The sequence below is a fragment of the Falco rusticolus genome, chromosome 3 (genome assembly GCF_015220075.1).
Source record: "Falco rusticolus isolate bFalRus1 chromosome 3, bFalRus1.pri, whole genome shotgun sequence".
Taxonomy (NCBI): domain Eukaryota; kingdom Metazoa; phylum Chordata; class Aves; order Falconiformes; family Falconidae; genus Falco; species Falco rusticolus.
In genome coordinates, this window is record NC_051189.1 from 47,271,720 (window position 1) to 47,297,741 (window position 26,022).

Genomic DNA, 26,022 nt, shown 5'->3' on the forward strand with positions numbered 1-26,022 from the left:
TGCAGATTAATTGTTTTTTGTAAACCCCAGCTCATTCTTCATCCATTAATTAACTTTCTATGAACCAAGCTTTTGGAGGCCAGAGGCTCCAAACACGTAATGGAATTCACTTACAATTTTGCAGAACTCATAAATAGCCACTGATATGAATCTGTTGAAGAATTCCCATTGCAATACTATGTATGTTCCTGCTGCATACACACCTTGCTATTAGAGCCTTTTGCTTTTTTATTTACTTGATTAAAATACTGTACTGGGTTTCTCGGGGATGGAGTTTTTCCCTTCACTTATTCAACTGCCTTTACCTCAAAGGAAAAAAAAAAAAAAAGAAAAAAAAAAAAGAAAAGAAACAAAACAAACAAACACAAAAATCCTCCCCCCCCAACCTAAAAAAAAAAAAAATCAAACCAAACAAAAAACAACTGATGCAAATGCAATCACTCACCACCAGCAGAATGATGCCCAGCTAGTCCCTGAGGAACAACTGCTTTGGAAAAACTCTTCTCTGGTTTTATTTCTGAGCATGGCAATATTTAGCATGGAGTATGTCTTTGGTCAGTTGGGATCAGCTGTCCCAGCTGCTTCCCATCCCACTCTCTTGCCATGCCCCACACACCCCCAGACCCCTACATACTTGCTGCGAGTGAAGAGTGAGACGGATTCAGTGCTGTGCAAGCACTGCTCAGCTACAGCTAAAACATTGGTGTGTTATCAATGCTGCTCTGGTCACCAGGCTAGAACATATACCAGAGAGATTGCTATGAAGAAAATTAAGTCCAGCCAAGCTCAGTACATACTAAAAAAAATTAATGCAATACCTGTGTCAAAAATCTGCAAAATTTATCTGACTGTGCTTTGTTATTACCATTAAAATAGAAGTTTGAAGGCAAAGTGAAAAACAGTTTTAAATCCTTGAGACCTGCTTCTTAATAAATTTTTCTGAGGAACAAATTCTGCATCCTGCTGAAACATCACTGAAGCAAATTGGGTAAGTGAAGAAGGATCATGTAATTATAGAATAGTTTAGGTTGAAAAAGACCTTTAAGATCATTGAATCTAACCATTAAGCTAGCACTGCCAAGTCCACCACTAAACTATGTCCCTAAGTGCCACATCTGCACATCTTTTAAATACCTCCAGGGATGGTGACTCAGCTGCTTCTCTGGGCAGCCTGTCCCAATGCTTGACAACCCTTTTGGTATTAACTTCCAAGTTGCCTTACTTAACTGCTTTTAACTACAGCAGCATATAAGACGGCCGATTCAATACTGAGACATGGTCCTGATCTTCCCTTTAAATTTCCTCAAATGTCACTTTCATAATAGTAAATAAACGCTTTTTTTTCTTAAAAGTTGCACTCAAAAGGAATTACATAGTTACTTGGATTATCAGGTTGTCCTCTAGGTTAAATCAACATGGTTACTAAAGCACTGAACCTGAATTATGATGCGCTAGCATTGAACTCTTAACCGATGAGAAATAATTGCACAAAGAATTGTAAAGGAACTAGGAACCAGTACAAAGTTCTATAATAAATAAAAACTAACTTCTGGAATCAGAGGAAATTTCAGCCCTAGTAAAGAGTCTAAAATTTGGTTAATCAGTTTTTAATTCAGAACTGTGGTAGTATGACTTTTACAGCAGTGCTTCTAACAGTACTAGCACGATTTCGGGATGGTTAGAGTAATTTAGAAATAGGCCATAGTCATGTGTCATCATAGTGTCAGATAATCACTGATTTTATTGTATTCTTCATCATGACTGAAAACAAGTTATTCTGAAAGAAAAACAAAATCCATACAAGAAAAAGAAAATCCATACACCAAAAACAAAGCAAAAGGCAAATATCTTATGTTTACCTGAATGAAAACTTAACTACCCTTGTCTTTCAGTGACTGAAATAACAGATCTACATAGCAGAGTAGTTGCTTTGGTATAATACATATTTTTGAGAACTTGGCTATATAACTTTCTGTAACTGCAGTTACCTAGCTCCTTAGCTGCAACTCTGAAAGCTTGAGCTCCTTCCAGCTATCTAGAGCACATCTTTCATCACAGCAGAGAAATGAAAATTTTCAGAAAATGCGCAGGTATTCAAGAAGCATAAGGAATGCCAGGCTGCTCCGTATGCTTAGCAAAAGAATTCCGTACTTGGGCTATTGCTACCCAAAGCAGCTAGTGCAACCTCAAACTACTACCTATTGAAAAGAATTATAATGCACAAACAATTCACAGGCTTGGAGTGCTTTTTGCCTCATAATTTACTGGCTCTTCTTACAAATGGAAATCAGTGACATTGATTTGCTACAGGCTAAAAATATTCCAGTCTGAAAAGAGGATTTGATGGTTACCCTGCATTAGTCATGGGAGTTTACACACTTCATGACACCATGCTGTAAATCTATTGTGACAAAAATTCATTCTGATAGGCCTGCATGAGAATGATGAAGTCACAATCCTTCACACAGTTTCATAAAAATAACTTTATTTTTTTATTTACTTATCCTAAATCTAAAGAAAAAAGAATTATCTTGTCTCAGCACATCATACGAATGAATGACACTTTTGAAATGATCCATCAAAGAAATTAATCTCCAGAGCAGAAGCTTGGACAATAAAGTTGATGAATTTTTATTACACCTTCTTGTATCATCATTTCCAATATAAACAAAATGGAAATGAGATCAGATTTCATTTGTATCTTATTTTCTCTTGTAATTAAAAGATATTAAAAAACTAATTCCAGACATACAGGAAAGGAACATAGAGGGTGTAGAAACCATTTATCAGAAATACAATTTGTTAATACCAAACAACAAAGATGTTCTCAATGTCACAGACAGTGTTTGTGTCATGGAAGCTAATGACATCTCTCCCCTTGTTTTCACTAGTACACAGAGGGATGTTTTCACCACTGAAATTTAAATGTGATTTGAGAAACACAAGGAACAAGCAAAGAGGAAATCCCCAGTACCAAGTCATTTGGGAAATTCCACAAGATTCTTGCATGCTCGCTAGCTGATACATAATACAGCACAAGTCTGTATTTCCAGCAGGGCTGATGACTTTGGCTTGGTTTTGCAACTGGTAACAGAAGAGTAAAAGGGGTTAAAAAAACCCTACAGTTTTTGGCTTGAGGCTTTTAGTGTCTTTTGCTTCACCTCCTTCATCCCTAGACTTTGTGATCTTCTAGCTACATACATATAATTTCCCTTCTGTTTTGGGCAGCACATTTGATCAGTCTTGAGTCTATGATGTGGTGCCTTGCATGCATTTTAGCTGACTTGTCTCTGACACTCACTCTAACGACTCCATCCTGTGAGCTGTTAAGTAGAAGCTGAGACCTGCCACCATCCTTGTACAGTGAAAGGAGTTTCTTGAGAAACAAAGAACTCACGCTGCAACAGGAGAAGCCTCAACTCCCGTAGCAAGTTTTCAGTTTAATTAATCCTAAATCAATTATTATTTATGAAAACAACCAAAACACAGCTACTGGTTAGCAGACTGGTCAGCCTAAAGGTTAATCTGTTCTGAGTTTGAATGCTAAGTGTACTGCTGGATTGTATACTCAATATAGGTATCACCCTTTTTTGAATGTTAACTGGGAGTAAAAAAGCAAATGAGTATTTAATGTATATCAGTTTAAAAATTAAGGCTCACCTCTACATGTCAAAACGCAGTTACCTCTAAAGTATTCTAAATGAAAATATCTTACTAAAAATGAGCATTTTCTTTGAAGGGCAGAGTAACTTTGATATTTCTGTTCATTTTGTATAAGCAGAGTCCATATTTATGAATGTCAGAAATACTTATTACAAAGTGCTATAGACTCTGTGTAACCAATTTCACAGCAGATATTGCTTCTATAAAGAGATCCTTTGTATCCAACCCAAAAACCATCCAGCTTCCTTGAAAACAGGTTTGATGGCTTGTGCATCATTGCCATGGGTTTCAATTACAGCATATCTCACCAGCTGTGGGCAACCCACACTACTTTGGGAAGGCTTTGCGACACAATGATACAACATGAAGTCTGATAGATTAGAAATGGAAAGTGGGTGTTTTGAGCTAAGAATGGAAACAATGTTGCCAGAAACAATTAACAGTAGTTAATAATAATTCACACCTACGCTTTAAATTTAACCAGGATGCTTTAGTTCAACTGAATGTATTTAAAATCCTTCATGATACTTCACATTATGCCATTGAACAAGTATGCCATATTTGATGTTTTGCCCACATTGTCAAACTTTTCATGCGCACTTTGAAATAGCATTCTGAGGATCAAGCCCAAAACCAAATCAGCAACCCACCTGAATTTTTTGCTACATGAATGCCTTTGGGACTATCTCTAGCTGACTAAGCATGTCTTCCATAGCGGAAGTTCTAATATAATCTTGGTTTTAAGGCTTACTCAGGGTAACATATTTTTCCACGATGTGAATGTGCCCCAACATGCTTTGCCGAGCTTAGTATTTTCCATTTATCCCATCTGTTTTTCATGGCAATGAAACACAATTCAGGCCATGTAGACAGGGTCCTTGGGCAGGTTTAAATAAAAGAGAGGCAGGAAGCATACATGACCATCCTTACTCCTTAAGACATGTATCATTCCCTGTTTCAGTTAGTTCCTTAGCCACCCCTTCTTTGGTTATTAGGATGCAGAGTATTCCTGTAAAGTTTTTGAGTGGGGGAAATCATTGCCTTACACCATTTATGCAACTTCTGTAGCTAAAAGAGAAAATGGTGGTTTATTCTAGCTAAACATATCCAGTAGACTATCATTCCAGAAGCACGACCACGACATTGTTTATCTATTCCTACCTGCCAAAACATAGGCATAAAGCTAGCATGCCAAAACGTTACTCTCCTCTGGCGAATCATAAAGCAGAAAACATAACTGTAAGAGAGATCATATATGAGAAATATTCTATTACTTTCAGTGAGCTTTGGATTGGGCTCTGTATCATATCAACCTCTTAATTTGACAGATGGCTAGTTAATTTAGGGGGAAAAAAAGTGAAGTTATTCAACATTTACATACTGATTGTTGCCTTCTCAATAAACCACATTTACAATGCCCTTTTACAAAAAGACTGGTAATGCGGTTTATGTTGCATGTATGCATGTATAGTCTAGAGAAGCTCTTCATTGTCCTTCCTGCAAACGTGCATGGAGGGCAGACATAACACAGTGCTGTATCACAACTAGTTTATAAACTGTTGCTTACTTGAGGGTGGGAAAGTTGAAGGGCTTTGAGATACTGGTTTCTGGGCTTTTGCTGGTTGGAGCTGAGATTCTCCAATGTCTTTCCTCTCTTGACTGGGTGCTGCAGATGTTCCCATAGGCTCTTCCCGGCCAACTGAAACAATGAAATGTAAATTCTGTCACTAGCTACAAATCATTTGCTTTTTTTCTTGCTTGGAAGCTTCCCATATGTTCAGTGACAAAAGCTAATAACAAGTCTCACAATTGATCCACACAGTGGACACCAAAATCTTTTTCTCTATGTATCACATATCCACGAGCAACAGACTTTTATTGTTATCAGCATGCCACAAAAAGTGGAAAAAAATCTGGCAGACCAACAAAACTCCATCTACTGCTTTGAAAATATAGCGTAACAATTTAATGTTAATGCATGAATAAAATAACTTGTTGAAACATAGTTTTCCCCAAAATAAGCCTCTCTACCCCCCCAATGGTTCCTTTCTTAAGAGTGGGAATGCTGAAATAAAAACTGCTAGGGATCATTTCTAATAATGTGAGGTGACAAACAGACAATCTTGTTTGCTTTCATAGAAAATATTAGCTCTTATCTTCCTTTCACTGAGTAACGAGGATTCAGGAAGGAACTGAAAGCTGTAACAAAACAATATTTATCTTTATTTTAATGGTTCAGTAAACCCTGCTTTTTTGAGAATTTTCATTGAAAATACTACTTTTCCAAAAAGTACCAAAGGAAAAGAGTTTCACCATTTCTACAAGGACACAGTAACCAGAATATTCTTGTCACCTTGTAGGAAGTAGGGACTGAATGGTAGGGATGCCATTACAGTGACTTTCATAATGCTTCTGTATATCTCAGTCACAATATACATAGAACAACTAATACTAAGACCAGTTGTGTGTTTTGGCACTTTCTCTTTGATGGTCAAAGCACCCAGGATGAGCTTGTTCTGCTTGTGTCTGGCAAAAATCTGACCAAATTCTCAACTTCAAACTGATGTCCAGTTTAGCATTTTTAAGAGATGTTTCATTTCTTGATCTTCATAACTGTGTCCAACAGATAAGAACACAAGTTACTGTAATTTCATTGTTTTCTGCAGTTATAATCCAAGTCAGCTGGCTATGTTTGGTAACCAATTGTTCACCACATTAAAAACCTCATTCTCCTGAAGAGACAAGCAGACAGTTTGCTGACCATGATCCAGAGTGTGCTGAGAGCCAAATTCTGACTCCTGGCTAGTTGACTAGAACAGGTCAGCTCCCTAATAAGGAAGCTTTTTAACTGCAATAGTTCTCAAATTGGACTATGGGACAGAAGCATCACATAATGAATATGCTAGTGGGGGAAAGCTACAATGTATTTCACACCACTAAAAAAGAAACTGAACACTGCCAAGGAGGTCCTCTCTAAAGTCAACTACTTTCCCTATAAAATCAGGAAAGACTGTGGTATAGCTGGCAGCAAGACAACATTGGATCATCGCTGTATGCAGTTGTATGTATGTTTGATCCAGGGCACCTGGCAGAGGGGCGCAAACAGGCCTTTGACAAGGCACTTAAGGCTTTTGCTGTGTCAGTGCAGAAGGAACGGCCGAGCTGAATCCTAGCCTGGTTTCCACTCCTTTGCTTGAGATGGCTGTAGAGGCTGGCCAGGCACGCAGTGTGATGGGGCCAGGGCCCTGTGGGGATGAGGCAGGTCCCCGCCTGTGCCTCCAGCCCTGCCAGTGCCTTGGGCTGGGTGAAGGTGCTGGTATAGTGTGTTAGTAAATGCTCAGGGACAGTTTGTCTCTTGTGGTGGGGCCAACTTAATAGAGCTTACTTAAACGGTAGATTTCTCCTAAAAGCATTACAAGCACCTTTGAGGCATGAATCCAGCCCCACCGCTTTGTGCTCTGTGTGGGAGCTTGTCTTGATTTGATCTCATAATGAGGAACTGGAATAGGACCTAAACTGTCTTTGGCACTAAGTATTTGTTAAGTGTTTGTCCATATTGAACATGGTTCTGAGCTCCTACTGGTGAGGACAGGACAGATGAGATGCAATAATGAGGATGTGGAGCTGATGGACAACGGCTTACACAGTGAAATCCAAACAGGTGCGGAAATTTACTGTTGATTTGAGCAACAGAACAGGGAAATCACTAATATTGATAACTTGCATATTGTAGCCAGAGTAAGGAGACATTGGAACAGGTCTCCCAGGGAAGTGGTTGAGTCACTATCCCTGAAACTATTTAAAAGATGTGTAGATGTGGCACTGAGGGACATGGTTCAGTGGTGGACTTTGCAGCGCTACGTTAACGGATGGACTTGATGATATTAACGTTCTTTTCCAACCTAAATGGTTCTCTGAGTCTGTGATTCATTTCCCAGGCTTCCATAATCTGTGGCCAGAATAGGGAATCAACTCAGGAAGTCAACTTCATCCCTATCTTGTCATCTGTTTTAATACTTATTTTCAGAAGTGTATTAGTAAAAAAGTAGATTTCTTCTGCATCATTTGAAATTAGATAAGTACACAGGAGAAATTGTGTATACAATAAACTTTTCACCTTTAAAATCACTGAAACAAGGGAAATGGTGTAAATTTAGCTTTTACACTTTTGCTTTGAATTTGAACACTAATCACTAAAGCAAACTGTAGAATATTAAGAAATCACATACATTTGATGACCTGTGGGTAGAAAAAAATGTTTCTTTCTCCAGTGTTAATGACTGGTTTAGTCTGGCCATCTGGCAGCAGACCGACATATATCCCTCTGTTTCGCACTGATTCTAGGCTTACAGATCCAGTTTCCAAATTCTTCTCAATCTTAAAGTGACAGTATTCATCACCTGTGCCCTAAGAAGTTGAAAACAGAAACATAAATTCAACAATTAAATTTATGTAGCTTTGCAAGTTGGATGTTTTTTTAAGACTGAAATATTGCTGCTACCTTCTAATAAAATTTCAGATTAACTTTAGGTTCTTCACAACATGTTACATTATTGCACACATACACAGACGTTATCCCTGTTTCTTTCTTTGTGATCAGAAAGACTGATCACCTAATTTGAGTAAGTGAAAGGCCACATATGAAAGCATTCTGACTTATTTTAGGCTTTAGCAAAAGTTGAGGATATATTCAAAGGAATTTCTCTCAAACAAATTTCAGAGGGTTATGGAATATGAAAATATCCATTTCAGAGAACAGAGGATATTTATACACAAATTTGTACACAGTGCAGATTTGCTAATGCTACACAATATAACATGTATTAGATATTTTGTTCTTTTCATGAACTGTAACTCCTAGCATTTTTGCTCTATTTTGTAGCACTTAAAAGATTAATTTCAAAGCCTTTACCCAATGAGAACCTCAACATACTTCTACAAGGACCATGCCCTTTCACAGCAATAAGTTAGCATGTTTGTCGATTTCAAAGCACACAGAACCATGAATGCAAGTGTAGCGATCATAGTAACATGGGCTGAGACATCAGAGCTCCCCTAGTTTTCAGAATATCACAACTTCCTTCTGGCTAATAACAAGAAACAGACTATAAAAAGCCCAGTTTAACATGTCAGAGAGAAGAGCACTGACTTTCACATATTACACTTTTAATCTCAAAATACACTAAATGCTAGTGAGAAACACAAACTGTACATGAAACACTCCCTTTTATCCAGACCTCCTGGTCCATTGGTGAGGGCACATCTGAAAAATTAAGATATTCACAAGACCTATATTCAAAACATGGATCAAATATTTCAATCTCTGAAGTGTACTGGAGTCAATGGCAAAACTCTTAGGGACCTCACATCTGAGTACTTACATAGCTCTATTTCATAGTCACTTCGGTCAAACTCCCAAATAAGAATTATGCAAAAGTAATTCTCACATAGTTGTGAGAATTTTAACTTGGACAAACAGAATCACATTGCAAAAGTCAGTGCAGCATGCAGCTGCTTACATCTTAACTATTCTTTAGTGGGTTCTATCATCAATTTATTTAGATTCAGTAACACTTCAAACCCCTGAACACGTTTGTGTTCTGCCACATTCAAAACAATTTTATCAGTTCATATCAGCAAACAGACATAGGATTAGTAAACACTGAGTCTAATGAGTAAATACTAATGTCTCATTCTCTTTTTTCCTCTCAAATTTAAATCTGCAATAGTTACACTCCTAACAGGTGGAGAATATTATAGATCCCAAAATTAGAATATTTTAACCAACTCCAAGACTAATTTTATTACTAAATTTACAGGCTACTGGTGAGATATTTCAAGAATAAACTCTATGTGGTTGCCTGACGGGGGGGGGGAAGTCAGGCTCTTCTTCATTTCAGACAAAACAGAATAATTTGTAAAATCTAGGATGCCAACATCACATCCACATCTTCCAAACTCACACTAGTATAACAGTGATTGTTTAATAAAAATTAAATTAGCACAACTGAATCTTGACAGTCATCAACTATCTAGCAACGCATAAATTTTAACTACAACCACATTCTCAATAATTTATAAATATAAGTTCTTTACAATCAAGTGCCAAATAGACACGACAGCTTCCCTTGCTAGATTTTTCTGTCTTTCCTTCAGAAAATAAAGTTAAAGATGTGAAAAAAATTTAAATCTGAATAATTTTATCCCATTTTATCCAAGCAAGTAGAAAAAGATTCTCTCCTATCATTGACAATTTACTCAAACCATCTGCAGCAGGAAATACAAAAAAAGAACTGCTTACTGTTCCATTACACTGGTCATCTTTGATCTTCAGATACATTCTTGGGTTTCTCACACTTTCAAACATGCAGAGTCCAGAGCCAATTTTATGCACCTTCCAGTAGGATTCCTGCTGCTGCTGACCTGCTCCACTGCAGCTCCCATCAGGTCTAAGGGACAGAGCCTGGCACAGACTTGTATTGAGCAGAATGATGGCACCATGGTGAAACACACCCTTCAGATCAGAGACAAGAATCCCTTTGTGAACAGCAAGCTTCTGTCCATATCAAACTTTGATACTAATATTGTTCATATTGGTTTATTTTAAGCACTTATTCATGCATATCCATGTATAAAGCATAGAAGAGCGAGCCCGGAGTAATTCAAGTATATCTCTAGTCTTTGAATATTTGCTGCTTCCTGTGCAGACACTAACCTGAAGAGGGAAAATTCTTCCCTGTTCCGCAGCTTCCCTGCTTTTTATTGTTCTGCAGTGCAGCACAACATTCAGTGCACAAAGAGTGCAGCAGATTAAGGAACTGGTCTGTTTTCAACTTGAGTAATTTCCTGTGCAGCTCTCCCGTATGTACCTACCTTCCTACTTTTTGAAGGTTTACTAAAAAGTCTAGAGACGCATCTTTTGCGTGTTACAGCTAACCCTGTTTGCATATACCAGCTGCAGTATGGGCACTGTTAGCCCCAGGAAAGCAGCCAAGTGCTGCCTACCTGTTCAGCTGTGGTTTACTCCACCTGGTGAAAGAGGATCACTCATTTAGCTTGCAATCCTCTGACATTCGATTAGGTACAATCTGCTTTATAACACTAAATTTTAGAAGAGACTTCTTAACTTCCCTCTGCCCACCTTACCTTGACATGCACAACAAATTCTTGGGAAAATCCAGCATATCCTGTTGTTTCATCAGCTACTTCACCTTGAAGATTGAAAGTAACAGTGTGACCTGGGTTCCTGGCCGACTCAAGAATGGCACAACCATTAGGCTGAAGGTGAACACGGAGCTCACAGCATGTCTTGTCTTTGCTCTAGCATAATCAAAGTAGGAATAATAAATTATATGAACTATATGGCAAAATCCAAACCAGAAAACATCACAACATAGTTTCTGCATTGTTCAAGTTCCCACAATACTACTGGTCTGGTATGAAAACATCTTTATGTTTTTCAGATTTGCAGTCCTAATACTTCAGTCCCAAAATTGTGGACTCTGGAATTTCAAAGCACAGAAACAGTTTATCTTAAGATGACGCAGATCTGAGGATAACATGAAAGATACCTGGGTGCCTCAATTGGAAAGAGTCACAGCCTACAAAGACAGTAAAGAAGTATAAAACTGACACAGACGGGAAACAAGCTAACAGTAACTCTTCCCACAGCCCTCCTCCTCTTGCCTCTGTGTTTGTCCTCATTTGTTTATACTGTTCTCACAGAAAATACTTAAGGAGTCAGAAGTTTTATGCAAAAAAACAATGCGCAATCCATGCTTGCCTGTTTGGGTTTGCAGACTCTGTGATCCGTTGTATGAAAGACACAATATACACAATACATATTTAAATATTTTAACAACTCCATCATCTTCTCCTATTTAAATAAATCTCGGATTTTAACAAACAAAATGCTACTAGTCAGCCCAATAATTTAAAAGAGTTTTGGCTTACATCAGACTGCAAAGAATCAATATTTCTATGGAAAATTTTCATTTCCAAGGCACTACCTTCTGAAGAAAAATCTTCATACTCAAAACAACTGTTGAGCAGATTCAATGTACTTTTAAAAGTAAAGGAAAAAATGTATGCATTTTAGAAGTGGTTGTAAAACCAGTGAGCCAGCATGTCCTCAAAGCATAATTAGCTACATATCATAACGTCCGTTGCAATTTTTGTATCACCTTTTTGTTTTACATTTACCATGTTCATTCCAAGGACATCAAAGTTATAAATGACAACATTTTTCATATTCCCTGGGAAAAAGAACATCTTGCACAACTAAAAATAAGAAAATTGAGATCCAGCTTTTCCATAGGTTGCTCAAAATCATAAAGCATATCAGTAACAACGAAGAAAAGAGAAAGTTCAGATTTGAGTGCCCAGTTAATAAGCTCTCTATAGCAAGATATACTGCAACGTGACAGACTGTAGGGGGTTCTCTATCACAATTATACTGATGAACACTAGAAAGTCCTGCAAGAAGATCTGACAGTTTGCATGGCAGCCCGAAACTATCACCACTGAGAAACCCAATCCTACTGGGAATACTCTATTCCCACCAATACACATCATGTAGAAGAGGACCGGGACCAGCTTCGACCAGAAATCATTCACTGGGTAAATAAGCAGAAGAATTCAAAAAAGTAAAGGGAAACACAGCTTCTTCCCTCATCAGTAGAAGAGTTTCATCAGAAAGGACTAACTTCTAAAACTCCATTCGCCTACTTGTATACTGCAAGTTCTGAGAAAGACAAACAATAGTAAGACTTTGAAGATGGGATGAAACAAATCAAAACGGATCAAAAAAAAAAATCTGGAATATACCAGTTGGCTTATAACAGGCATGTTACTTAGAAAAAGACACAGAATAAAAATGGGCATTTAAAAATCAATCCTATGAATGTATCCTTATCAAAAGAAAAAAAGATACTAGGGCATTCCAGGTACTTTGTCACCATGTGGCAAACTGATATAAATTACAGCTTAGAATGGCCTGGTATTCCTGCATCAAGTCATTTAGTCTGCTAAAAAGTCCTACCAAAGACTAAAAAGTAAAGTGTGAGAAAACAAAGCTCTGCATCTAAATTTGACTATTCATCAGCAATTTCTTAGGTTCAGTTATGAATTCTTAACTCCTTATCTAACTAGAAACACAATTATTACATTAAGAACAGCATTACTTTTAATCATACAATGACATGTAATTATGAAACAGAAGTCAGCAAAAGTATTTCTTACCTTTCCAATTACATGGCCATTGACAAGAGCAAGAGCAAGACATGGCATCTGATTACTGGTGAATATATATGTATTTCCTTTTTTGACATTTACATCAAAAAGACCTAAGAGAAAAAAAAAAACACCCAAATGTTAGAAGTATGAAAGTATATTAATTCATATTTGCATTTAATTACAGTCGATTTATCATTTTCAAGGGAAAAGAATGAATTAAGTGTTTAACTCAATAGTTTGACCTCTTTGATCAATGAATCTTCTCATTCCTTCAGGAAAGGGCACCTAGAGACTACTGTCTGTTTCACTGCTTTCAGGAGAAAAACCCTGAGAACTAATTATAAGGAACACATTTCTTTCTATCAGCATATATGTTAAAAAAAAAAAATCCATAAAAAGGAGCTGAGGACTCCATCATAATGAACTGGACCATGGTAAGGAATTTACATGATAAATAACATGATGTAGGGAACATAAAGCTCTCCTGTAGGAAAAGAGAATTCATTTTCTCTGTATCCATATTAGAATTTGTAAAGCAAATCTTGCAGCTCAGCTCATGGCTTCTAAAATTTTAAATCTGGCTTATTTTCCAAACAATTACTTCTTATAGTTACAAGATACTGATGAAAGCTAAAGTGGTGCCATTTTTATTGTTCTCAGCAGCCACAGCTGATTTTAAACAACTGTTTAACAACCAATACATTATGCAGCTGTCTCTGGAGGACTCCTGTGGTGGCCATAACATAAGATTTTCGGGATATCACTGGAACCGTGAGAATCATACAGCCAAGGATCATTGTACCCATCAGAATGATGCCACAAATCATAAAATACAGACAGGGATTCCAGTCCTTGGGGCAAGATCGGGAGGACACGCAACTGTTACAATAAGCCTCTGCTTTCAGATAGAGATAAAGCTTCCTAAGAAATTAGGAAACCCTAGACCAAATCATCATCATGATATAATTTGCTATCAGCACTTTGAAGGCTTTTGAATTACATTGCTTTAGATCTGCTGAAGACAAATAAATAGTGGTACCAGCATCTGAAATGCAGAGTTTTCTACTAGGAAAGATAGGCAATTTACATCAGAGGACTTTATTACAAAGCACCCACAAGGAAGCAGTGTTCCTAAATGAATATTTAAACAATGTTCCCAAATCAGTGCTTGTGGACTTCTGTTGCACATGACTACTCTAGATGCTTTGTAAATTACTGCACATAAGTAAAACAAATGAATCTGAAAGAAGGGAGAAAGATGTTGTCCTGAAGGCATAAGAGTTGCATGGTAGGCGTCTGCATTCATTCTGTACTTGTGTTCCTTTTGTACTCTGAACTACAAAAAAGAATACATGGTTATTCCTGTGTCACTAACTCTGTTCCTATGATATCAGGGCAACTTTATCATATTGTTCAGAAAAATCAAGCCCTTTTTGATAACCAGTTTAATTACCAAGTATTACTAAATCCTTGGGAAGTTATAGATCACACTACTCATTTTTCTAACTTTCAATCCTAAATCAGTTTATACCAATTTTGCTTTGATCTTTCTTTCTAATAGATTTAATCATATTTATCATTTTTAACTACTGATATTTAGTAGTTGTGCAGATTTTTGTCTGAAAATACCATTAGAAATGCATTAATTTATAGAAAGGAAAGCACATCTGGATTGAAATCAGGAAATAATCTGCAGTGTGAACTTGAATTCTGCCTTTTAGCACATTAAGAACTGTGTGTGTCTAAATGACCTGATTTGTCTAAATCAGATCAGATACATCAACTGAAGACACAACATTAACGAGCAGCAAAGGTGTGCTTACTGCATCAGTACAGGTTAGAGACCAAATTGCTACAAGCAGGTAGTTTGGTCTGTCACGAAGTAATTCACAGTTTGTGATCCTAAATGGATCTCCTTGGAGCAGGGACACTACCACTCTGTGCAACTGCTTTCAGGTATTCCAGACACATGCAAATCCTACACCTGTAGGTAGGAGATTTGAGTTATTCAACATTTAAGTCACCAAATACTTTGAACTCAAGCACCAAAACTGCTAACAAATAAGGAGAGCTTTCGTAAAAGAGTAACACCCACTTTCAATGTTTGTAATATTACTGATCTCCCGTGTCATATATTTGAGTTTTCTGGTGCAGATTTTCTGAGGTGCTTTCATACACTATGCTAAGGAGTGTTGATTGCACTGCTTTCCATGTACTCTTTGGTGCGTCCTGAAATACTCTGTTATATCACTTCCAAAAAGATATGTGTAACATCCCTGGGAAGATGTCAGAAACACTAAGCAGTTCTACCACTACAAAGATAACAAAAATGTGTGCTCAATATGATATATATTACAGTTAAGTGTTATAACACATTACGTGGAAGGTGATAAAGAGAAGGAACTAGAAGACTGCCATTACAAGGATGGAACAAAATGAATTTATATACACATACACAGATATATACTCCCTTTTAATGAACTATACTGGTAAATTTAAAGTTGTTAGTTTAGATGGATCTAGTTACAAAAAACTGCAGTTGTCCTTGCCATGACAGTTCCATGGAAGTACTAAACTGCAGATGACAAGTTTGTTTGGTAAAGGAAAGCCAGTGACAAGATACCATATGAGAGATATTATATTTTATTGTGTCTTATATGTAAACCAAGCATGTAATTTCTGAGATCTTATATCCATTAACATATGTAAATATTTTAAGCAAGGAAAATGTTAATTATAATTACCTGTATAATTCATTACAGGAACTACTATAAAAGATCACAATGAACTATAAAGTCCTCCTCCTTGTATCTTTTATACATACGTTCACATGAAAAATACTTTACCATATTTGTTTTTCTTGTCACCAAGAGCATCAACTTTGCTGTCTGGACTGAGGCAAATGAAGCCACGGGTGAGCCTGTTGTAAAACTGAAGTGTATTGCCTGTCTGAAATTTCCACTTTTCGGCAGCCCACTAGTTTTGTAAACAACAAGCAGAAAAGACTTATGAGAAGGTGATACACAGGAATTTGACATACGTAAGAACAGCAGACCCGATTTCATTCAAAACATAATTTGAATGGTTTAAATGAAAAGGTACATTCTTACAATGTCTTGTCTCTTGAGTTCCAGCTCTTGTCCTGTACAGATAAAAACCATGTAATTAATTTGCAGCGCATCTTCATTCCATTTGATGCAGTTGCAGTGAGGTTGGGTACCTCTCCCCACCAATTTTTACTTACTTCCTGGAAACGTGCTGGCATCTGTCACAGTCAGTTCTCTAACAATGTTGCCATCATCCTGGCCCTCGTCCAGCCACCTGAAAACCAAAACACATTTCAGTAATATAAGCTTGACTGGCAACTCCCACAATACTGTATACATGCCAGTTGCACACTGATACTTCCTGTTCTATTTATTAAAGTCTCAAGGCTGACAAACAGCAATACAAAAATCCAGCTTCAGTGAAAAGAGATTCACTGTGGCAAAAATAGTTACTTATGTCTGTTCTTGTTTTCCTGGATGGAGGTACAAGGGCCTAAGCCAATTACTACAAATCAGAGAACTCATATTGATCCCAGATCAATAACAAAAGGTGCAGCAGTCATGACGTTTGTTCTTCCTGCCTGCAAGAAGGCCACAGCAGGATGCAAATTGTTTCATGCCCTGAAAATCCCCATACAGGGAGGAAAATCCAACACTGGCAATATTTTTACCGTGTTTGAACTATACTTTTACAAAGCCTTTGTACTTGCTTCACATCTACTTACATAAGTCTAACTCCACTTGAGTCAGAAGGATTAACACACTGTGAGAGCAAGATCAGCAAGCACAGCGTCAGGCTCTAACAATAACTAGCACATATCCTGTATTTTTCCGCCTGAAATGGATTTGAACTCTCCCTAAATTATGCATGAAGCTAGCATTATAGATCTCTTCATAGCAGTTCATCTCATCTAGAATACAGAATCAAAATTAGGTCAGGCAAAGATGAGGTGCTGTATCTGATAGGCAGAAAGCCGTTACTCACACATAAATCAGTTTCAGTGTGCATATTGCTCACTCTGAGCTGTCTCAGGCAGTTATTTATTCACTCAGAAGTGAGAGAAGGAAATAGAATTGGGGTGCCACTGGCAAGCTGCAGCTAGATTCATACGTGACTGGACTTTACCATTCCTGATAATTGCACTGATCTTTATCAATTACAATTTTTCCATAAGGTGTTGAGAATTAATCAGGCATAGATAAAATTAGAAACGAGCTACAGAACAGAAAACTCAGAGCAGCAGCATCTGCAGGAGAGAAGGAGGGGAAGTTAGAATCACTTCAAATTACAATACAGCTCAGTGACAGGCTGCAAGGCAAATGAGAAAAAGAGATGTGGTCAGATAGCTGCGTTTGATATCAGACTTTAAGATCTTGTGAAATGGCTATTGGGCTTGTTGAACCCCAGGTTAATCTCCACACTAACTTCAGCAAAGTGGGATCAGTCTGCTAGAGACAGTAACCCACTCTTCTGAAAAGCCTTGCATCGCGTGACATGGTAGGTGCAGAATGGATGGACCTGCTGGTGTCAGATCCAAGGTGCTGGATGTGGGGAATGTGTCAAAAACAGCTTGAATAGTTCACTAGGCACAAGAACAGAAATCCAGGCAGAATTCTTTATTGCTTTTTCATTAGCTCGAATACACCAGGTGTTTGGGGCAGGAACAACTCAGCTGTAAAAAGAATCAGACCATTTCAGCTCACATTTTAGGAAACACACATTTCTCTTGACAGGGCATTTCAGAGGAAAAAAATATGAGTCATTACAAATTTATTATAAAACTAACCCAAATGAAACACCACCAACCTTCGACAAAGAAAAGTATAATCCAAATCTGTTGTAGGATCCTTGATTACAACTTTGTCCAGAAACCAGCCATTTCCTTAGAACAAATTGGGGGGAAGAAAAAAAAAGTTAGTTCATGAGAAGCAGATAGATTTAACGAAATTTGACTTCCCTTGGCTTTCTCTTGTCTACTGGAACTGCAAACTCTGCAGCTCCACTGGCAGGTTCCTAGAGTCACATCTTCCCTGATGGCTGGAGAGAAGACAGTACCTTTTCTAGGTGCTGTAGAGCTTGCTTATGGCCAGCAAGCTGCTAGATCCTTCCCTGGCTGTCAAGGTCCTATGTTTAACATAGTCACTGTATAAGACTGGCCTGTTTTGTCAATCAAAATATCAACAAGATTAGATAGAAGCTTATCATGGCTCAAAATAAGTTACTATGTTTTACAGTATTTAAGCTCAAGAGTTCTAAAAACAGGTCTTGTGACTACAAGTCATTTTGGCTTCACCATTAATCGGGTGTCTAATGACAAGGTAGTGTAGCCAAAATCTCCAACTGCATCTTTACAGTGTAACCAATAATGCAAATCAACCTAAAATTATAATAGCCCATTTTATCTATAACACAGACTGCACAAAACATATTCAATGTCTTATGCAGAAACTCCTCCTCTTCACAATTTTTCCATAGGAATTAGTCAAAAATGACAGAAAAGCAGTAGACTATGTCCTTAACATAGTGGTTGAGAATACAGTGGAAGTGAACACAAAAATATTTGAAATCTTTGATGATACAATAAGGTAGCCATGCTACTTGAACAGTTTCCTTAGTATCCTTTGTCTTTCACTCCTAAAATGTTTCCATACATTTAGTTTTAGAAATACATATTGTATTTTGAAGAAAAGGTTCATAACTTTGCAGGCTGTATTCAGTGACTATATACGGAGATTTTCTGACCTGATCCAAGACCGTTGTGTCCTATAACAATCTTGTATAAATGTCCAAGGTGCACAGCTTCCACAGCAAAGATGTCAGTCTGTAATCAATCAAAAAAAATTCAGTAAAATCTAAAAAGCACTGCATTCTTCAGCCACGGAAACCCCAAAGACCCATAAACCCACAGAACTCATCTGTGAAGGTCATCCTTTGAAATATCAGCTAACGATAAACCAAGAAGGACATGTTTCTTGAAATAAAAGTAAGCAAGCCTGATCACTTTGCTAATGAGAGTAGTTCCATTCAAATGGGACCAGAGTCAGAAAAGAGAAACCTGCTGAAATTAAAAATCACATCAGATTTCAATGTTAGCAATGCAAATATAAAATATAGTTTCATTTTCTCTTCATTTATTAAATCAAATTTTTAGAAGAATTAAATCCAGAAGTACACAGCTTATCTATTTTATAAATGAAAATTCTGACTTCCAAAAGCACTGGTATATCTTTAGAAAGTATTTTTGGTTTAATTATGAAATTTTGGGAAGATATTGGAATGCAGTAATTATCTCTTTTCCAACTGCACCTTGCCTGGGATAACTACCCACCTAAGAGAGAAAAGCCAGCCAAACAGAAAATGCCCTGTCTTTTACTTACTTGTCCTTTTAAAAATTTCTTGGATTTCTGTGACCTGAGCAGCTGTCTTGATCCTGTATCACCTCTTTCTCCATAGACAGAAATATAGACATCAGCCTCTGTTCCAGCATTCCACAGTTCCCCTGTTGTCACATGTACTTCATAGACAGTCACTGACAATGAAAGATGACAACCTTTCATATCACAAACATGGTTATAGTTACAGCAGCACCTAGTGTGAATGGGCCTGTAGAGCCCAAATACCTCTGCATCAAGGACAGCTAGAGTATAAAGCCTTAAAAATCCTATTCAATATTAAGTAAAATAATGTACAAACTTGTTTTGGTGTTATGTTTATGGTTTTTTATCTCAGACTATCACCATGGGGAATGCAAACCAAATTGAACTTTTTAAATGCACAATAATATGTCTTTGCCCTGCAGAACCATTTGAAATAACCATAAAGTTGAAAAGTAAATAACATAAACCCCAGATTAGCCTCACCATAAGTGACAAGATCAAAATTCTAACAAACAGGAGCCATTAATAATTTGAATGCACTGGTTAACCAAGCAAGCAAAAATCTAGACCATACTTTCAGTTTTCTAGGACCTTCAGAACTCAGAAAGCTGCATTGTTTTATTATTTTAGTGATTCATGCAACAGGATAGCATAGACTTCCTTTAAAGACTTTCCATATGGAATGTAACAAAGACTGTAAATGTGGGAGAAAAAAACCCCTTGACTTAAATTCAATAAATTGATTATTTTATAGAAATGGATAACACAAAATTAAATTTGTGTCAAAATTCAATGACACTGGAGTAAAAACTATGATACATAAAAATATGTATCAATAGAAAACTGTGGTTATTAAAATGCAGACATAGGATCTCCATAAAATTCAGAATTTAGATAAAAGTAAGCATTTATAATCTTCAGCAGAAACATGGTAAAGGCAAAGTTTACATCAACATACAGTGTCAATATTTTGGTAGACCAAATGAGATACAGAGAGATCAAAAGGGGAAGAAAAAGCCTCACTTTCTGGGACACAAGCTCTTCTTCCAGATGTAGATATCCTCATACTTCTCTGTTTTGCAAGTCAAAAAGATTCTGGACCTTTTGATCCAGACCAACATCAACATTATCATTATTCAATTATCAGTTTCCACTTGAAATATGTTACGAAGCTTGACTGTAATCTTCTGCAGAAAGTTGCTCCCACATCTCACTCTTCTGATGGACAAATACCTTCTTTTAACAACCAGTCAAAATTTCTTCATAATCAGTCCACATCTGCAATTGTGCTAAGTGGCCAGTCAATATTTACAGCTTTTCCCTTGACACTTATTTTTTTATTATTATTTCACATTTATTTACATGGCATTTGTATGCAGGTTACTTCACAAGCTGTCTTTGAATAATTTAGTTTGAATAGTTCTAACAAACTAGGTAAAACTAAGCATTATGCAAAGATTGTTTTAATGTGCCCACACAGAAAACTAGTGGTAATTTTCTTCTAGCATCAGAGCTAACTCATTTTGAGATGGTGCCCGGGTAACTGAACTCCACTGAAGTATTATACCATAGACACGTGCTACTAATAACTCCAGCATAGGGGCTTAAGACAGCTAATAAAAATTCAAGCAAATTTCACAATTTTTTTACATTTCTCTCTACCTCTCATAAGCCTAGGGGATTATCCCAGCTTTATAATAACTGAGTGTTTATAATGCTTATAGCTTTTATCCTAGGAAATAGTACTCTCTTAGTGGAATACAGCTGCATCAGGGGAAGTTCAAATTGGACATTAGGATAAGGTTCTTCACCAAGAGGGTGGTCAGCCACTGGCACAAGGTCCCAGGGAAGCGGTCACAGCACCAAGCCCATCAGAGTTAAAGGAGCATCTCAACAACAATTTTAGTCATATGGTTTAGTTTTAGTTAGTCCTGTGAAAAGCAGGAAGTTGGGCTTGATGATCCTTGTGGTTCCCTTCCAACCTGAGATATTCTATGATTCTTTCCTTTAGATATTCTATGGAAAAGTGCGCAGAGCAGAGATTAAAAGAAGGAACTGTATTATTTGCCTATTTTTGTTTGTAAGCATAGAACATTACATTTGTAAACACACCTTTCTGAAATTAGAAAATGTAAAGGTTAAGACTATTTAATAACTTTAATTCTTTCCCCTATGCCTATGAGTTATGAGATAGAACAAGGAGGTTCTTGTATGTTTTTTCAGATCAGATATTTCTATTTGGACAAAAGCCAGCCGCATTTAAGGAACAGAAGCTTTTGACAGTCTTTAGTCAGCAGCATAATCATGTACTGTTTTTTCCCAGAGTACACCTGTCTCAATACTCAAAATAGCTTTCATTTAGCAACTGTTAATTAACATTGTATTTTACCCACATCATTTACTATGTCACCACCTCATCTATGTAATTCCCCAAACTTTTTCTTTACAGCGCCCACATGAACAGTTACTGCATGAAGAGACTATGGCAGAGGCAAAGAATTCATTTCTCCAGACCAACAATTCCGTGTTTAAGACTACAACAATCCTCTATTTCTACACTTTCCACCTTCATTAACTATCTACTTCCCAGTTTCTGTAAGAAAAAAAGCAAAGGTCCACCAGCCACCAAACACTGTGTCAACTCTGATTTACCTCAAGCATTTAATTAAAGATCACATCATAAAACATGAACGGAATGGGACAAAAGTAGGATGGTTGAGGATAAAAAGCCAAAGGAATGGTGCTTAGCCTCCAGCATTACAATGTCTCTATGTAATACTCCTTAACAGTTTAATTCAGACGTTTTTCCTTTGAATAAAAAAGGCTGTTAAATCAGAAAGTGTTTCAGCCTCTTTTTATTCAGGAATTGGTTTTAAAGCGCCTCTCATCATCTCTCAGTCTGAACCCAGGCCTCTTCACTGTTCTGTTATCAAACTGTCTTCTCTGAAGTTAAAAGCTATGTTCTCTTTTCACTGTCTCATGCAGAAATATAATATTGGCAAAAAAGACACAGAGGTTGTCTTTCAATTACTAAGTTAGAGATGAAACTGCCTTCTCCAAAGCCTTCAGCATGGTCTCTCTTATACTGAGGCTGGCAGAAATGCACAGTTCTTTTCTTCCTCTCTTGTGTGAGGGAGAAATTGTTAACTGCAAAATGCAGATTAAGAGGATGGTTTAAGTGTGCTGTTGTACTTTACAATGCACCAAGATTAATTGATAATAAAAATCTTTCTTTATACCTTTATCTCAGAAATAAAGAAACAACCTACTCAGAAATAAGAGCCAGAAAAATCAGAAGGTGGGTAAGGTCAGTGTCCCAGAATATTAAGCAAAAGAACATTTGGGGAAGAATAGATACTGTAAGTAGGGGAATATATTCAATACAACATGTTAATGATCATTAATTAACATTTATTTAAAGGGGCTGTGTATGTTTGGTTTTTATACCAGTGTGCTTGTATGCCCCCCTACACTAATATCAAAGTCTGCTGACCAGAGAGACCAAACCTATGAGGAAGTAGGCTGTCTCTAAGGCTTTTCATGCCCCCAAGGGTATAAAGATCTTAACCACTCACGATCAAAAATTATTGTGATTGGGGTGGACCAGCCTCTCTCTACAGCATTTTATGAGCCATTTATAGCTGCTGATAATGACATCACTGGAAAAAATCTCTTCTATTCTTTTTCTCTTGACATATTAATGAGGCACAAACCTGGTTTTCTTCTCTTCCTTTCAGGTGCTTAACCTCAGTGCTCAGTCATTATAGATAGGCATAAATACAGCTCCAGGCCACCCAGCTCTTTATTACATGAGTGATTGTCCCATGGTGTGATTTCCTGCATCCATGGGCCATTTTCTGGACTTCTGCCCCTCAGTTTCATTTATATCCTCTTCCTCTAGTCTGCACCCACAACAGCTGTTACTATTTCAATTTTCCAAGATCAATACAAAATATCATAAGCATACTCTCAAGCATTGTTATAGTATTGAACATTCTGAAAAAGGGGTTCTGTAGTTTTCACTTTGTAGTAGAACCTTGAATGGAAGTTTCTCTCATCCCATTAATCTTGTGTTCTGCAGCTGGTATTATTTTGGGGGGAAGAGAAGATAGGAGGGTGTAGAATCTGTCCCAAGTGGATCTTACTCTAGTGAAAGCTCCAGCACAAGTAATACCAGTGGTGTTATGACTTTTCCCCCTCTAACATCACATCCTACAGGATGGGAATCTGCCCCAGCATTCTTCTTGCTCCCTCATCCACATCTCTCCTAGGATACACTGATCTTGCTATGCCTTTGTACTTTCTTTAGGCCAGAAAAGAATATCATTGGGAGAGAGGTGAAAAGCAAGCACAAACTTTCCACCTCCTTCCCACTCCTGAAGCAGAGAGACCACAGAGCAACAACAGCCAGCACAGGTGACAGGGATTGGTGTAGTATAACAGTGTAACAGCAGCAACACCCAATAATTTTCTTATTATTTGGCATCATTCACCTTTAGAATTACAATAGTCTTTATGTGAGTAATGGAGTTTTTAACACTTTCAGCCTTCTGAAATATTCTTAAGAGTTTTGTTCCACACCCAGCAATTAAAAGTATTCTGGAAGCCTGTCTTAGCCACTTACAAGAAAGAAAGAGCAGCTACGATATTCATACTGGAGCTATAATCCTCAGTTACTGAAAACTGTTTTTGATCTGACTCATGTATGATGGCTTCATAGTAGTTACACGTGAGCTGCCTTTACTATTGCCTCTTTTTTAAAGCAATCACAAATGCTGAAAATCATACCAAAGACAAAGCCTTTTTGAAGGACCTGTGAAATTCAAAGCATTAAAGACTCTCCAATCTCCTTTCCATTGATTCTTAACCTTTTACCTGAGTATGCCCAGTAACCACAGGAAAAATAACAGAGAAAATGTGTTGTGGCAGCCAAAAAGTAATAGCGGGCCTGATGGAAAACAACAAACTGACCTCTGTCAGCATCAGTCTGTGGCCTGACTTAGCCGATGTGGTATTTTGCCTACCTGGAAGAACAGGCTGACCCTGCTGTAAAACAGGAAGCTCCACAGATATTTCCCCATCAGCCTGGTCCCAGGCCAGCCATCGATGTGCAGGGAAAGAAAACTGCTCCCCTGACAAAAGGTTCAGCAGCTGCACCTAAACAGAACCAAGAATTACAGTTTATGTTGCTGATCTCAGCCCAGATAGAACAGAATGTGAAACATGGGCATGCTGTCGAAATCTCTGCGTGTAGAACTCTGTGGCATGATCACAGAACTCTGGGTTTGGGGCATGTCTGCTCCCTGGATACAACTGCTCCAATCTGACTTCACTCAGATTTGAAGATGCAGGGCACAGTAACTCAAGTGCAGCCAAGAAACAGGGTTTGTCAACTCGGGTGCAGTCCCACAAAATATAGCTATGTTATTCCAGCTGGTACATCCACATGGGCTGGCACTAGGTGGCATGGCTTACCAAACGCGGAAGATCTCACTGGGAAGCTTGCAGTTCTATTCCTTTAACTGATTTTCTTGTCAGAACAAGAATTAAAGGAACAGGTTTTAAGTCTTCAACACCACTTGTGACAGAAATAAACCATGAAAGTGCTAGCACAAACACCAGTCTGCCCACACAATTTCCTTCCCTGCCCAACTTTTAGCATATAGCAGCAAAAGGACCACATGCACACCAGCTGAAGAAGGGAAGGAGGTTTAGTTATTTTGTAATTCAAAGTATTCCTTAGTAAGCACCTCAGAGGCTGCTGTGTATCAGAGTAGTCCCTGATTATGCTAATTTATACTAGTAATTACACTAGATTTTGGACCAGTAGGGAGAAGCAAAGACACTCCTACCTGTAGTTTCATCCCTTCTCGGTGCTTTGCAGAATCTAATCTCCATAATTCTAATACTGACCAAGTTTGGAATTACTGGAAACTTTTTTTTTTTCCTTTTTTACTGATTGAATACTAAACTTTAAAGAAAGACTAATCTTGTGTGAAAAATGTGGCACATCTCAGCCTATCAACATCTACTGATAGATCTTGAAAAGGGAGCTTGGATTAGCAAAGCAGCACCTTTGTGGATATTTTCAGGTCTGATACCATCTCAGTACAGAGATAGACACAGAAACCATGAGGGACTGATGGAGGACTAGCATGCCCAGCTACCAGAAAAGCTCTGAGCTTTAGAGTACACTTAATTTCAGACCTTCCAAAGAAACATAGGTTTTCCAAGGAATAATGATGTTAAGCATCTGACAACCCTGCTGGTGGTTGTTTCTCTTTATGAAGTCTAGAAATCAGTGGCTATACTCCTTTGGCTCTCTACCATACAAAATGCTAGGTTAATTGTAGAGTGTCTTTGGTTGAATATATTTATTTGACTTGCCACTCAAAGTTGCAGAGAGGGAATGACCTAACCCTGGCCATTTCCTTCATGAGTCACTCCCTAAAAACTTTGCCCTATGGATTTAGATTTGGAAAGGACACAAAATTTGTAAGCCAATAATCAAGGGAACACACTGAAGTGTTGAATCCTTCTTTTGAAGTTTTACTGTTGATTTCAATTCATATATCCTAGCTGGGAAGTGAGAAAGTAATAACTTCCCAATTTTTCTTTCCTTTTTCATCAGATTTCTTCAATTTCAGTTTAAATGGTTGTCTTATATAAAGCAGACATGCAGCCTCTATTCACAGGAATG

General features: G+C 37.6%; 1 protein-coding gene across 1 annotated transcript in view; it reads right to left on the reverse strand.

Annotated features, from left to right (window-relative positions):
- Window positions 1–26,022, reverse strand: part of RP1 (RP1 axonemal microtubule associated) — a 186,624-nt gene that overhangs the window by 134,608 nt on the left and 25,994 nt on the right. The window contains 12 exon segments of the mRNA XM_037381809.1: window positions 5,231–5,362; window positions 7,893–8,070; window positions 9,965–10,177; window positions 10,810–10,983; window positions 12,904–13,007; window positions 15,744–15,873; window positions 16,008–16,039; window positions 16,142–16,218; window positions 17,752–17,827; window positions 18,688–18,766; window positions 19,323–19,474; window positions 24,347–24,479. Coding sequence (XP_037237706.1) covers window positions 5,231–5,362; window positions 7,893–8,070; window positions 9,965–10,177; window positions 10,810–10,983; window positions 12,904–13,007; window positions 15,744–15,873; window positions 16,008–16,039; window positions 16,142–16,218; window positions 17,752–17,827; window positions 18,688–18,766; window positions 19,323–19,474; window positions 24,347–24,479 — 1,480 coding nt within the window.